Consider the following 15,740-nt stretch of genomic DNA (forward strand, 5'->3'; position numbering starts at 1 on the left):
ACTGCTCTTCAGGCTAGCACTCAGAGTCAAAAGTTGGTCAAAAGCTCCTATATGCGCATTGCGTTGTCCCGTGTCCGGTGTTGAAACCTGCACCTCTATCAATTATCTGGCCCTTACCCAAAACAACAACATCAATTATCTGACCGAAGCTTGCGCATAGCTAAACACAGCCGGCCTAAGAGCAGTGTGGAAATCATTGTTTTAATTCATTTGTTGCCTATTGGTGTGTATCGCGATTGCAACTTTGCAACAATGCCCAAGAAAGAATCGGGCGTCGGCTGTCGTGCCTCGAAGTGCTCGGCACCATGGGCGGGCCGAGTGAGAGCACTCGACTGTCTAGCGGACCGGGAGGACTGAGGAGAGATAGTTGGAAGGATTACGTGCAATTCTCACAGGACTCGTCAAGCACCGACAGTGGCAGCCGGCTCAGGAATGGCATGACGCCGGCATGCCCGTACCGAGCTGTATCGGGCGCATGCCACTATTCAGTTAGTAGGGTGACAGCTACGCCGAGGCGTGGTGCCGAGCTGCGTCACGGTCGGCCATCGAGTACCAGGTGCACGGCCGTGAGCGCAGAGTGGACCGTTGCAGACACCGGCTGGAGTCTGCACGGCGCGACACTCGACAGGGAGCAGGGAGTGTGACCTTTGTGGAGCCGGGAATTAGAGTCACTGACTCGAATCTCAAACCAACCCATCCGCGTTTTTCACTCACGAACGTTTACATAGCCTTACATAGCCCGCGCGGGGCTGGGGTCTCCAGCCGAACGCGCGGGGCTGGGGGGGGGGGGGGTAAATTTTACCCCCCCTGTTATCTCCCGAACTAATGGTCCGATTTGGAAAATTCAAACGCCAATCGAAAGCTCTCATCACGAACTACTAAAAACATGTACTTAATTTAAAGTTTGAGGTCAAGGTCAAGGTCAGGTCAAGGGTACAAATTGCAAGTTTCTACAGTATCGGCCTTGCACCGTAGTTGCCGAAGAATGGAGTCATGGACTGAGACTGATCGCCCAAAACGTGTTCTTAGGCTACCAAGACAATATTCGTTGCATACAATATCATTCAGAGGTCAAGGTCAAGGTCAGGTCAGGTCAGGTCAGGTCACCAAAAAACAAAATATAGAAAAGGGCATGTGCGACACATGTTTTATGGGTCATTTTACTCATAGAATTCAATAGGCACACTCAATAAGTGATATGGACCACCTCTGGATGAATTTCAGGTCGAGGTCAGGTCAAGGTCAGGTCAAGTGAGGTCAAATTTTGAAGTTGGTTTTTAAGGCCTAAAAAGGTGTCTATCTGATGCAGTTTTTCAAGGCGAATCGAATGGTGCTATTTTTGTTTCCGTACGAGGTCTAGAACTTCCAAAAAAGTCATTTTTCAAAAAAATTGTGTGTCGTGACGTCATAAAATTTTGAATAACTCCCACATTTTTGAACCGATTCTTCTAAAATTTGGTATGTAGGTGCACATAGACCACTTCTCTGACATATATTCCGGTTTTTTTTCGATAGACTCAAAATTTTGGATTTTATAATGATTTTCCCAAAAAAGTCAGTTTTTTGAAAAAATTTAGGCCAAAATCCAAAATTTTCAAAAAACCGAGATAGCCATTTGATATACAAAGTAAAATTACGTATAACCTTTTTTGTTACGTCTTGATTCCTTTAAAAATGAAGATGTTAGCGGCGTTTGAACTTTTGCCGTTTTTTAGGCGAAAATGGCGAACATGACGTCACTAAAACGTCAATTTCTCAAAAATTTTCCGACGGATTTCGCTCAAATTTTCAGGGAACGTGTCAAATTGATGTAAGAAAAGGTACTGAAAGTTTGGCGGCGCTGCGCGCCGCGGTTTTTGAGATATCGCAAAAATTCGCGAGGGGGGGTAAAATTTACCCCCCCAGCCCCGCGCGGGATAGCCTTGAGGTTTGCAATTGCATAGGTTTCATAGATAGCCTTGCCCGTCTGATAAGCTTAGATCAAATAGGGACCTAAGAAGGTGCAAAAATCAGGATTAAAGATCGGATTAGAAAAAAAGTATTCGTCACTTTCTAGTGATATTTTTTTAAAAGTCCTCATAAAGAAAAGACGACGAACGATGAACAGAAAGAAAGCGTTTTCAGCGCATCAAAGACGATTGTCAAAACGCGGGAAATGTGTTCATTATTTGTATATATGACGCTTTGTGATGAGAAGCAGCGAATAGCATCGTGAGAAAGGGCAAAAATGCTTTCGAAAGCATATGCTGGAATAGCTATTAGAACATGTGATCTGTCTAGCAAGGCCTGTGCACAAGTCGCGGCATTGTTGTTGTGTGCGTCTTATACACTATAAAGCACTGGTGTGCGCAATTTATCTGACCATTTATATCCTTGTGCATTGTTTTGCGTAATGCTAGCCAAAAATAAGTTTGAAATGTTGCATCCCATTACCCATACCTGCCTAACTAATGCCAAGGCTTTAGGCTATACCAGTAAAATGCCTTTGGGGGGCGACTAACGGAACGAGCAAGAGGGTGGGCCTTGCACGTGCGAAGTTGCGAAGGGTTACCTCCAACGGACTTGTGCATGGCACACTGCTAACCGGTCTCTAGTGATGTGCCAAATTTGAGCACAATCGGCCCAGCAGTTCTCGAGATCTGGAAGCAGCACCCTGCACGTGCGCACGTTCAAAATGAGTCCCGACTGACGTTTGCATGGCACCTTACTAACCGGTCCCTAGCCGCGTACCAAATTTGAGTGCAATCGGTCCAGCCTTTCTCGAGATCTGGAAACGACCCCTGCACATACGCATGTGCAGCAGCACCCCATCTCTGGCACATGGATATGCAGTGCCTATTCGGTGCCTACCTACATGCCAACTTTCAGTGCCATCGGCCAAGTAGTTACCGAGATATTGTAAGAATTACAAAACTGACACCTCTTCATTTTGCACGTGGCACGTGCATAAGGAGTCACCCACATGCATCGGGAATAGTCCAGTACTTGGTAGAAGGAATGAAGCTACCCTACAAAAATTACTGCATGTAAATCGGTCAGGTGGTTGCTGGGATATAAGCCTCGCAAAAGCGTTTGCACAGCCGGCCCCGGCCCGCCGCTCATACTCAGGAATTTCTGTTAATCTAAGGAAAGACTTCGCTCGCTCCGTAATAAACCTAATGCCTAATGCTCACCTGCCTAATACTCACCTGCCTAATGCTCACCCTGTGATTATTAATTGTAGGCATTCTAAAATAGGTATTCTCTGTTTCAGAGTGATTGCTGTTCATCAAAACTTCTTCAGACATCAGCCAGCCAATAGGTATCCAGTTTCAAACATGGCTTTGAGATTCCTGATTAAAACGATAACGCCGGTTGAGAGGATGACTGCTTCGCTCGGCTTCAGGTGAGATTTGCCTAAATCTGCTACCTACTGTGGTAACATCTTATCTACCATTGGATGTTTCTTAGACCATTGACTGACGCAGAAAAACGTATGATTAAAAAAAGTTGACTACAACATGGGCCTTGACTTCTTCTGGAGCCCAAATGCTTCTTGATTCTTGATTGGTTGCAGTGTTGTCATTTTCCAATTGTAGCTGTGCATTTTGTGTGTAAATATTTTTTAACATAAATTTTGTCTGCAGCTTTTGAATGAAAGGATTTACAAGGACAGAGCCCTCTCTAAACAAAGCTTGTTGCGTTGACCTTGCCCCCTACCCTCCGATCATGCAATTCTGGTTCGATGGCAGAATTTAGAGTCCAAAGTTTAACATGTGCACTGTGCACATAGCTGCGCACGGGCGGCCCCCTTACTGACTTCGCCTGGCTACGGTCTGCCACCAACCGCAACCATACCTGTCAGGCTGAAGGCTCAGGAGGCTCATAAACGTCAAGTGCCTGTCACGCTTTGAACCCGGACCGTTCTCACCGGGAACGCGTTATAACCGGGAACGCATGCTCTCACCAGGCGGAATCCAACCCTCTACTGCTAGGCGCTATGGGACAGGTATCTACAGGACAGAATCACTTTTTCACCTTCTTTTATAACTCTGTTTTAGGCATTAACAACATTCAATGTTATTTTTAGCCATTGTAGATTATCGTCCTAAGTCCTAACCATGTCTAATGCCAGTCACTTGTGTCGTTTTCAATACCAAAATTTGATCTTGAACCCCAAGGTCTCCAGAAAAATCTAGAGATCACGAAGCGTAACCAAGCTCTTAGCCCAAGCTCCCCTGCATCAGCTCAGGCATTAGGCAATGTGGGTGGGCAGTAGGTAATTTAGCCGCTAACTGCTTCGCTCCCTTTTCTCGTTCTTCTCCACCCAGTAATTGCAGTAATCGTCACGCCATGTGTGGATCGCTCATGATTGTGAATACATACATACATACTCTCGTCTCTTTCGCAGGTCCTGCGCGGGCGTCAAGACTGCTCCGCCTGGAACCAGCGGCGCTCTCCCTGAGCGTCCAAAAAAGCCCGCCTCGGGCTATGTGCAGTTTGTTACCGACACCATACCGCGGCTACGGCAACAGATGCCGGACGCAAAGAGCTCGGGTGAGAAATGTTGGTTCGATTCCCACCGGTGGTGCAGAGTTTTTGTTTTTATCTTCTTTTTTCAAGACATTTAATACTTATCTAGCGATTACTTTTTCCGGTGCTGGTTTCTTTTGTTTGTCTGTACTCATAAGCTGTAGTTGCTGAGACAATATTACCCCTTATGGTGTAACTGAGCTAATAAACACCTACTCATGGTGTAACTGATCTAACATACACCCTCTCTTGGTGTAACTAAGGTAACATACACTCTCTCTTGGTGTAATTGAACTAAAAACACCCTCTCTTGGTGTAACTAAGGTAACATACACTCTCTCTTGGTGTAATTGAACTAACATACACTCTCTCTTGGTGTAATTGAACTAACATACACCCTCTCTTGGTGTAATTGAACTAACAAACACCCTCTCTTGGTGTAACTGAGCTAACATACACCCTCTCTTGGTGTAACTAAGGTAACAGACACCCTCTCTTGGTGTCCCATTACAGAGATGATGACCAAGGCCTCGGCGCTGTGGAAGGACCTGGACATGGCGACCAAAAAACGCTACAATGACGCCTATTCAGCTAACAAGGAGAAATGGCTGGTGAGCTAATGGTAGCTCAGATAATGGTAGCTCAGTGAGCTAATGGGGGCTTAATTAGCTAATGATAGCCCAGTGAGCTAATGGTAATGGTGGTTGCATTGGCTAATGATGGTCCAGTTAGCTAATGGTGTCTAAGTGAGATGATATGGGATCTGTGAACTTAAATGGTGGGTCGGTTAACTAAGGGCGTCCCAGTTACGTCTAGCTATGGTTAGGTCAGTGTAGGCAATGTTAGTTTTCACGACTTTGTATTTGGTGAACATGACATAACTTTATTCAAATACTTAATATCCCATTGCTTCACAAGGTCTGACATCATTTATCGCGTAAAAAGGTATCCACCGGCCGGATTCGAACCAGCGACCTCTCACTAACCACCCTCCCATCCCTCAGGCGGACATGGCGCGATTCGAGGCATCTCTCAGTGCGCAGACGCGCGATCAGCTGATGATGGCCGAGAGAAAAGCGCGCGACGAGCGACGAGAGAGCCGGGAGAGGCGGCAGAGGAAACGGCAGATGAATGAACGACAGAAGCCGCGGAAACCGGCTAATGCGTTCATGTTGTACATTCAAGACCGGCAGGCGACGAGAGGTGACAGGAGCCAGAAGGTGAGAAAGATAAATGGGATGCAGTAGACTCCGCTGAATAAATCCACCTTGTTGACACTGCGTTTGGGATTTATCAAGCAGTGGCTTTATTAACCGGAGTCAGTTATGTTTCTATTGATAAATCCGTGAACTGCTCTGAAGTGGCCACAATAAGCGACTGGATTTATTATCCTAGGATTTATTAAGCGGACTCTTACTGTACGGGGGCTAGACGGGATGTGAATTAAACGGTGGGGCGTTTGGGAGGGTATGAGGACGGTTCAGGGAATAGGAATTGGGTAAGGCGTGGGGTGGTTCTAGTTCTAGAGGGAGTCATAGCTGGAGGGCGGGGGATGGGAAATGGGACGTACCACAACTTGAATGTCTGTGAATAGAAGAAAGTGGATCGTAGTGGCCACATGGATATGGAGTAAAAATAGAGTATGAAAGTAAAACTACGATGTTGCAGAATACCACCTGGATAAAGGCGGGGAAGGTTAAAGTAGCATGTCAACTAAGTGAATCACTAGAAAAATTGTAACTAAAACCTCCCTCCATCCACAGGATTTCATCGTCGATATGGCCAAGGAATGGGCTAACAAACCAGAGTCGGAGCGGGCACCTTATGTCAAACGGTATACCGAGGCCAAGGTAAGAGAAATATCGGGGAGAGGGTGATTTGTGTTTTGTATGTGTATGGCGCATTCAAAGGGGGAAAGAGCTAGTTTCCTGGGTTGCAATTATGTTGATCTGGGCTGTGGAGTTGGAGTCGGAGTCGTCTGGAGTCGTCAGTTCTGCCCGGAGTAGGAGTTGGTTTTTGGAAGTCGGAGTCGGAGTCAGTCACCGTAAATTCATCGACTCCGCAGCCCTGGTGTTGAATAATAACGTGTTTATTGTGACCGTGTGGTTGTGGTCTAGAATTGTGGACTGAGGATCCCTGATATTATTCAATGGCTTGTTTTCTCCTTCGTGGCTGGGGAATGTTACAGATTACACTGAATAAGGCACGCACATTGTGAGCCGCATGGGGTTGGTGTATGTGTTATCCGAACCCGAACAAGTGTGTATTTTTTTCGGATCGATATATTGGTCGGTTGGTTTGGGTTAAGCACCATATCCAGTGAATCCAAGTGCTAACCGAACTCTCACGCTGTTCCAACTTCTAAACGGTCAGGTAGCGGCAATGCCACGTGCATTGCCCGGGAATCGAACCCGGATGGCTAAATCTAGAGGCAAGCAACTTACCCCTAGATCAGAATGCTCCCCTCGATACGTTTGTTGATTTTATACGGAGAACTTCCCGTTAGTCAATGATATTTCACCTTGGTCCCCGGTTCGAATCCCAGCATAACCCGCGTTTTTCTCCTCCCTCAGGAGCAGTACCAGAAGGCCTTGGTGGCCTGGGAGGGACAGATGATCAAGGAGGGCCGGGCGGATCTCGTCAGGGGTAAGTCCGACGCACCTTTTCGACGTTTTTCTCCCTTTTCACTGCAGTTGTCTGAGGTATTCGTGACACTCTAGTTTGCAGCCTGACTCGCTTAGGATTGATAAACCTCAGAAATCATGAAAGCATTTCATGTTGTGCTGGGAAGTCATTGCAATGCTTTGTCAATGCCAAGTCATTGCATGGTGAATTACTGCTTGTATTTGCGCATAATTGATGCAAGTGCAGTCCTGGTTTTACCTAAACTTTTTTTGCGAATCAAAAACATTATGTATTGTCGTAGTTGTAATGCGTAGCTGAGCGGTTAATGCCACTTTCAACACTGCCACCGAAGTCATCGTTTCTCATTCGTAATCTGTGACATGATTTCTGATTCGCGTCTCTCTCTCTCTCTCTCTCTCTCTCTCTCTCTCTCTCTCTCTCTCTCTCTCTCTCTCTCTCTCTCTCTCTTTCTCTTTCTCTTTCTCTGTCTCTTTCTCTTTCTCTTTCTCTTTCTCTTTCTCTTTCTCTCTCTCTCTCTCTCTCTCTCTCTCTCTCTCTCTCTCTCGCTTTCTGTCTCTCTCTGTCTGTCTGTCTCTGTCTCTGTCTCTCTCTCTCTCTCTCTCTCTCTCTCTCTCTCTCTCTCTCTCCACAGCCGGCTCTCAGCCCGTCATCGACACCGACGAAGTCCCCAAGTCTCGTCGATAGGACGCAACCGGCGGAGACAGCGGCAGACAGACAGACAGCAGACGCAAACAGGGAGAGCGACCGGGAATCGAACCCGGATCGGCACAGGGAAATTCACGCAGTGCTGTATCAAAGAGCCTTGAGAAAGACTTAGGTGATGCTGGAGCCAGTAAAGGGATTAACTCAAAGACGCGTGCAGTGAAAAGTGGGAAAACGAATATTGCAAGCGGTTTAAAGAACAACGAAATCACTGATGAGACTTTGCTGAGTGTTACGGAAACCCAGCACTTGTTCGGAAAGGGTAAGAAGAAAACGAAAGCTAAAGCTCAAGCAGGACGCGTAAGTGAAACGGACTCTACGGGTGTCATGCATTCCGGCGGCAAAGTCGGATCGAAAGTGAAAACTGTGGTCGGATCGGGAATCGAACCCGCGGTTGTGGAGGATATCGAAGTCAAAGAAAAGGCTGTCGATAAGGACAGTACGAGCGGTGAAATGAGCTCTCAAAAAGAGAAAAGAGGATATGATGTTGAGCCGACTAAACGAAAAAGAAAGCCAGTACAAACGAAATCAGGAAAGGGCAAAGCAGCGAAACATGTGGATGAAGAACTTGGAAGAGTAAGGGCGAAAAACGCCTCAACAATCAGCAAAGCAATGAAGAAAACCGGCAAAGAGCCGGTGAAATTAGCTGAAATAGGGGAAAGCAATGAAAGGAAACCCCGGAAGACAAAAAACAAAACTGCGAAAAACGTTGAAAACAAATCGACGCGAACTGTGGAAGAGCCAGTAAAGAACGACCAGCAAACTGCCAGCAGTAAAGTCGCCACTGAATTTAAACTTCGTGTAGCTGAATGCAAAGGTCAGCTGAATCCTGAACCGTCATCAAAGTCGCCATCGCTTATGGTGACTCACGCTGATGACTTCGACCGGTCTTCGGAGGACACGAGGAAGAAAGAAACTAAGGAGCAACTGACGCGATGCGGGAAAGAAGTGACGAAGAGCGTAGAAAGTGACGAGGTGAGAGAAATGTGTGGTGAGATTAACGGACGATGCCGTGATGAAATTGATGGACAGATTGATTCTGAGGAATTGACGAGATCGGAGACTGTGTCAGATGAGGAGACGGGTCAGGGTGATTTAGTGTCGTTCGAAGAGCTGTTTGAGGCTATGGCCGACGTCACTGGTATTCGTGACGTCATTGGATGTAACGGGACCTTTCGATGTTTTTTCCCCGCTGAGAGACCAGACTGAGTAAGGCTGTGGTGTATGAGCGTGCGATTTGAAACGATGTGATGCATCTTTTTCGTAAACTGGCGTCCCGATTTGTACGAATCGTTCTTTTGTATACGTTTACCACACTGATGGGCTGTGTGCTCTTTGGCTTCACACAAGCCGTCGTGGATTTTTGTTTTTCTGGTCTACATATAGTTGCGTCGGATGCCTCTCTATGAAAAGCGTGTCTCTCACCATTTACGCTGTCCTACTTATGTTGATTTCAACATAAGTTCTACTTCTGTCTGCCACTGCCTCCGCCACCGCTTTGTAAACGCCTGTTGTAAACACACGCGTTGTGTTGCTTTTGTAGCCTGTGTTTTTGTGTTGTGTAAACTCTGGTCTGTATTGTGTCGGATAAGTTACAAAAATGTCACGAAATGGTCGCCTCAAGGCAGACGGTTGCCATTCTCTTTGTGGCAGCCTTAGGGAAACGAGTACCTATTTTCAGAGCTTTTGTGCGATTTGCAGTGGATGAGAGCTAGTGTGATGTACTTTGTAGTGTTCATGATCTGGAAGGTCGACCCGTGTGGCGTTGTCGGAGACAATACAGACACCTTTTCGATTTATTCTGTTTGTTTGAATCAAATTGGTTACCTTCTCGTGCAGCTCGACTTTCCAGTGCACACTGCAGCTCTCCTGTTTCGGGTTTTCAATTTTTATTTTATGTCTATGGTTTTTAGGATTCCATGTTATGTTTTGACGTGATCGTCAGGATGGACGGGCTATTTTTCCTTTTCTTTTTTAGTCCGGTAGTATGTATTAGTGCGAGTTTTGGTTGGTGCGTTTGGTGGTGTTTCACCCCATGTTCGCAGTCTCGAGCCGGACGACGAAGACTCCAACGTCGTCCGACCAAATACATAGCGTTCGATAACCGCGGCCCAGCCCCCGCCGGCCTCGAATGGGATTGGCCGGACGGCGTAGAATCTTTGGTGTCCGGTCATGGATGAAGGAGAACCTGGATTGGAAACTAACAGCTGATTGCGTTCCCTTCGGTAAGTGCCCGAGGGCACGTGCGGCGGCAGCAGGAGCCGCGTCTGCCGCGCATTCACTGGCGCCGCGTAAGCGTTCACCGGCGCCGCGTAAGAGAAAAACACTAGAAATGACCCTCTTTTTCAAGGTCGTCTGTATTCGGCCCTCGTGTACGACTTTTGTGCGGAACGGACAATAATAGTTTTGGTCTCATTCGATAGCCTGATCAATTTTGTCTGTCGTAAATAGCTTCTAAACCTAAAAATAAATCCGCATTGCGGTCTAATGCCCGTTTCAAAACATGCCGCCCCGCGTCCCCCATAGGCCGTAATGCTTAAAGGGACCCTCCCACCTTCAAAAAAGTTTATAAATTGGCATGAAAGTGATGTCGCTCGGTTCAGAAAGAGCAAAAACGAATATCTACCAAATTTCACCGAAAAATATTCACCGGTTTTCAAGATATTAGACTTTTACTTTTGTTTACTTTTTTGGGATCTCCGCTGTTTCTAGCGACTTTATTTTAGAAGTGCGGCGTTTGCGGCAAATCAGTAGGCGGAACTATGGTCAAGCGTACCCATTTTCGGGAACGCATTTTCGTTCCCATGTTTGGGAACGATAAACCCAAATATGGGAACGCCATGTAGGCATTATTTAAAACAAGAAAAAGAGCTGTTAAATGACGTCCAAAAAATATAAAACGATCGTGAACCGCCTGATAGTTGTCTCAATATTGTTGGGAAAGAGTTTGATATTGTAAGGCCCATCGTAGTTTCAAATCGTTCCCCTATTTCTCAAGCAGTCCATCACCCGGGCCCCGAGCCCAAATTTGGGAACGCTCTCGTACACTGGCGCTGCAAGCGTTCCTTATTATGGGAACGGCGTACCCAAAATTGGGAACGATTTCACCGACGCCTTTCAGGGGCTCTTTTCATTAACAAGCATCACGTCCAACGCCGCAAATTATTGTTAACGCAACAATCATCAGATGACCTTTCCGGCAAGACCGTTGCATGTTTCGCCCGGTCTTCTGCGCTTTTATTCCCGTCGATCTCGCAGCGGACACGCCCCCCTCTGCAGGATTACGTAATTCACAACGCTCAGCGATGTTCAACAAGGTCTTCCATACCTATATCCACCGTCCGCGCCCAGGGTGGAGACATGTCAAGCACTTGTCTGCTAATCACCGAGAGTTGACGAGCACAAGAAGTATCCAAAAATGGGAACGCTGAATATGTTACACCCTCAAAACACCTAGTCCCAATGAAAATCTAGTTTTTTCCTTTCTTAATGAGTGTAAGTGGCAAAAGGCCTGGTAGGATGGGCACGAGGTATGATCGAAATCAGCATAAAAATTATAAATCAGCCACACAGAGCGACCTATATCAGAGAAATTCCCCCCCAAACGATCATGCTTAGAAACGCCGAAGACAAAAACCACGCTCATGACGCTGCTTATAAAACAACGCTAAACAGCTAGCATCCAAATAAAATATGTCTTTCAGGGCTGATAAAATACAACTGAATGATTTTAAACCACTGAAACTGAGTTTACAACAGTAGTTCGGTAAAATCACTGACGTTCCACGCGGTCGATCGCCCCGACACCAAAAGTCAACGGACGCCATTTAATTGCGTCCCAGAAAAGCTATTTCTGGCACCTAAAAGCTGACTCGCTCCAAAATTGGTCCTCAGCACCTATTTGGTGGATACCAGCACCAATCATGGAAAATGACCTTAATTAGCTGTTTCTGGCACCTATTCATCGGTACGCCTTACTCTTTTTTCTGAATATGGCACCTAAATGCTGAGTGTAGCACCAATCTAGTAGAAAAATGAACTACTGGCTGGTAGAATCATGTTGTTCTGGTATAATGACCCCTGGAGTCTAGTCTAAAGGTTGCCAGTGCAGCTACACTCTAAGACAGCCCCGTTGTGATCTCAGCATTGTATATGACGTTTAAGTAAGCAAATAATATTGATTTGTTTGAAAAAACAATGTCATTTAAATATTTAAAAGCATTTATTTGTAATGCTTAAAGGGAAACATTTTTGTGAGTAATTGTCTCAATTTTGACCATTAAAACGGGTATTGTATTTTTTGACGTCATCAAATAGCTCCAAAAAAGAAATGTTATGTTTTCATTCTGTTCAAGGCCGCTGAAGAAACGCGGGATCTTGCGTGGGACATTGTCCGTTGTTTGCCGCGCAGAGTTGTGCCGTGGTTGTGCCTTTTTCATCCGTTTCTTACTTATGTCATTTGTGTGCATGAAGCTTTGATTTTGTTTTTGGTTATTGTGTGGCCGGTCAGTCAAACGCCCCTGTAGAAACCGGATGTTGCGTTTGATCGAGATGGAGTCAGACGATGATTGCAGAAAGCTAATAATATTGAAAAGAGGGCCGGTTGCGTGGCATGTCTGTTCAGAGTTTACATTTTGCTTTACTCCAGTTTATGACCTGAGAGCCTGGCTGGAAGTGACGGATCCAAACTTTTCACGTTAAAATGGCTGAGGGTGCAATAATCTCTAGTCTCTACATAGCAGGCTGGTATAGGAGCGTCTTGCTATGCTGCACCATAGCTGGCTAGTGATTCTCTTTTGGCTAGAAATGGCATTAATCATTATCTCCACTGGCGAAAATGGCACTTGACATCACCGAATGCAACGTTCATGTTTGTTAGGATACATAAAATCAGGAAGATTACGCGAATTAGGTAGGCAAACGTGGAATAAAATAGGTGCTGGAAGTTTTGGTTTTGGTGCTGAATCAGCAAACAGCAAATACGGAGTTCAACTAGACGATCTGGCAACTTTAGGCTGTGTGGAAGCAATTAGGTGCCAGATTCAGATATTAGGGTCGAATAAGCATTTTGGGGCTGATCAGCAATTAGGTGCCAGAAACAGCTTTTTAGGGACCAGAAACAAATATTCCCCAAAGTCAACAATAGACGCGTTTACATAGGGTTTGTTGCAAGCTTATATCTCCGTCCGTGATGTTGCAAAAGATGCTTATGGTGCTTAACAATTTACAAAATGATCCCCTCTAAATATCTGAAGACCACTGCATCGAAATTATCGCCACATTAACGAGCTAGAGCCTCGTCAAATATGCTATGTAAACCGGGTTAATATTACCTCGGGACTGTCCGCGTGTTCGCTTGCATATAACCCGGTTTACATAGCATTTTTGACGAGGCTCTAGCTCGTTAATTTGGCGATAATTTCGATGCAGTGGTCTTCAAATATTTAGAGGGGATCATTTTGTAAATTGTTAAGCACAATTGGCATCTTTTGCAACATCACGGACGGAGATATAAGCTTGCAACAAACCCTATGTAAACCGGTCTTATGTCAGCATCTGGTGTCGCTAGAATGAAACTTCATAACCAGGCGAAAATTATTATACTTGACCTCAAAATGTAAAAAATGCTTCATTTTCCTTAAAATTGCATGTTAAATGTCGTATAACCCATATTTCCACCATTCTGTCATTTTTAAAAAATCATTAAAAATATCATTCCACGGTCAATTTCCTTGTTCCACGGTCAGATTAAAGATAACTTTATGGAGATTTAGTAGATACTTAAATCAGCGTGCACTTTTTTGAGACGTGATGCACTTTTGAGTTTTAGTGGGCGAACGGCCGAAAAATTGCCTTCCGTTCTCATAAATGGGAACGCCCGTTCCCATATTTGGGAACTCCGTTCCCAAAAATGGGAACGTTCCTATATTTGGGTACTCATGACCATAGTTCCGCCTACTGAAATGTTGCGCGCAAATAGCATATACCACCGCGTGCTACAAAACGTTTTAGTCAAACATTTAAAAATCGTGAGATATTTGCGCTGACGTCACACATTCAGAGGGGTATTCCTAAGCATTAGCCCCTCTGAATCAAAATGCTGCAATTTTGAAATTCAATATTTCCGATTTAAGGCATTTCTCGATGTTGTGAGTGCCGAAACCGGTAATTGTGAGCCAGGGACCCCATTTTGGCTATCTCAACTCAAATCTAATGTTAAGGTGGGAGGGTCCAGTCCCGATACTTACCGAACGCTAGGTGGCAGGTCGATCGCCCGGAACGCTGCCCGTAATGTTGAAGGAATAGGAGTTTCCTATCCAGGTTCTTTCATCCATGGTCCGGTCAAAAGGGAGTCTTATTTTTTTGCAGTACTTTAGTTGTCTCATGCTTCTAAAACTAGCAACCTTACTGCCGGCAAACGAGACGCGTGAGACGTTTGTGGTGCCGGCCAAGGCCATCTATAGAGGTGCCGGCGTCGCGAGTCGTAAAAATATTTTTATTTGCGATACATTCTTAAAGTTCAAGTGAATTTCAAGTGAAGGTACGGATTTTAGTCGATCAGTTCTGCTATCAAGGAAAATTTCATTGCAAACATCTAATTGTTCTCACCGTTTTGATCTTATTAACTATGATTTTGCTGATTCTGGCTCTCCCAAAATATGCCTTCTTTTTTCCTTTTTTTATTTTACGCAGATATATGTAATTCAATCAAGACACAGCTACATTCTTCAGCAGTGATCAGGTTTCAAGACATTTAATTTAAAAAGTTTGGAAGTGCCTACTCTGATATTATTAACACGACATTTTATGCTGACGTGGATGTTACTGGGTGGCTGGGATAGACTGTCAGATGGCACTGATTTAATTTAATTGGACTGCTGATGATCAGGCATCTCGTCTCTGCTTTTTCCACACTCCATTTCACTGTGCGCTCAAGTCGGCAGATTCATTGCCTTGATTGTTCCCACGAATCCAGGGGCGCGTTAACTACTTTCCGACTGGGGGGGGGGGGGGGCACACCATAATAGAGATTAACCTAGGGTACCCCCAAATCTAGTTTTCTCACCAGTTTTAGGCCATTTATTTTTCACCCCTCGGCTTTTTCAACAAAAAAAAAACATTTGCAAAAAAAGTGTGGTATTCCGTCTCAAAGCTGTGGGGGCACCGCCCCCACGGCCCCAGAGTTGGGGGGGGGCAAGCTGCCCCCACTGCCCCCCGGCTCCCGCGCCTATGCACGAATCACCATCATTTCACATTTGTCCATTCCGTTTCCAGGGAAAGAGGAGGTGACGGGTGACAAACCATGTCACAGTATGGGGGCAATAAGAGCGCTCCGCCACCCTGGGCCCAGACGCCGGGGATGCTGCAACGGCCCGGTGAGTACCTACCTACCTTGGCTCTTCATGCAAACTCACAATGCTGAACTTCATCCTTTGTGGGTCTGTGACAATCAGGTTGAAAAGGCCTGAAGGATTGGAGCACTCAAGGAGCCGATTACTTCCATTGTCTCAGTAGACGGAACTATGGTCAAGCGTACCCATTTTCGGGAACGCATTTTCGTTCCCATATTTGGGAACGATAAACCCAAATATGGGAACGCCATGTGTAGGCATTATTTAAAAAAAAAAAGAACCGTTAAATGACGTCCAACAAATATAAAACGATCGTGAACCACCTGATATTTGTCTCAATATTGTTGGGAAAGAGTTTTATATTGTAAGGCCCTTCGTAGTTTCAAATCGTTCCCCTATTTCTAAAGCAGTCCATCATCCGGGCCGCGAGCCCAAATTTGGGAACGCTCTCGTACACTGGCGCTGCAAGCATTCCTTATTATGGGAACGGCGTACCCAAAATTGGGAACGATTTCACCGACGCCTTTC

At 45.6% G+C, this 15,740-nt stretch overlaps 2 protein-coding genes across 12 annotated transcripts in view; both read left to right on the plus strand.

The window, feature by feature from the left end:
* The first annotated feature begins 14 nt into the window (after positions 1–14).
* Positions 15–9,659, plus strand: LOC122393144 (transcription factor A, mitochondrial-like). 9 transcript variants are annotated; one of them, XM_043388841.1, is made up of 8 exons: positions 15–32; positions 3,254–3,384; positions 4,387–4,536; positions 5,026–5,123; positions 5,517–5,732; positions 6,276–6,362; positions 7,086–7,158; positions 7,790–9,659. In XM_043388841.1, exons 2-8 carry the CDS (start codon positions 3,318–3,320, stop codon positions 7,840–7,842), a joined length of 744 nt encoding a protein of 247 aa, XP_043244776.1. In that variant the 5' UTR covers positions 15–32; positions 3,254–3,317; the 3' UTR covers positions 7,843–9,659. The 9 variants fall into 9 exon arrangements, with proteins under 9 accessions (XP_043244776.1, XP_043244773.1, XP_043244772.1 ...); XM_043388838.1 differs by lacking the exon at positions 15–32 and adding an exon at positions 2,184–2,233 and having other exon boundaries at positions 3,252–3,385; positions 4,391–4,536; XM_043388837.1 differs by lacking the exon at positions 15–32 and adding an exon at positions 2,184–2,233 and having other exon boundaries at positions 3,252–3,384.
* Positions 9,660–14,303: 4,644 nt separating this feature from the next.
* Positions 14,304–15,740, plus strand: part of LOC122393145 (cell division cycle and apoptosis regulator protein 1-like) — a 31,632-nt gene continuing 30,195 nt past the window's right edge. The window contains exons 1-2 of one of the 3 annotated variants that reach the window (XM_043388847.1): positions 14,304–14,401; positions 15,136–15,236. In XM_043388847.1, the coding sequence (XP_043244782.1) occupies positions 15,164–15,236 (73 nt within the window). In that variant the 5' untranslated portion in view covers positions 14,304–14,401; positions 15,136–15,163. The remainder of the gene's footprint in view (positions 14,402–15,135; positions 15,237–15,740) is intronic. The other 2 variants (XM_043388848.1, XM_043388849.1) reach the window with 2 other exon arrangements.

This window comes from Amphibalanus amphitrite, unplaced genomic scaffold, assembly GCF_019059575.1.
Source record: "Amphibalanus amphitrite isolate SeventyFive unplaced genomic scaffold, NRLGWU_Aamphi_draft 000518F_arrow, whole genome shotgun sequence".
In the NCBI taxonomy this organism is placed as follows: domain Eukaryota; kingdom Metazoa; phylum Arthropoda; class Thecostraca; order Balanomorpha; family Balanidae; genus Amphibalanus; species Amphibalanus amphitrite.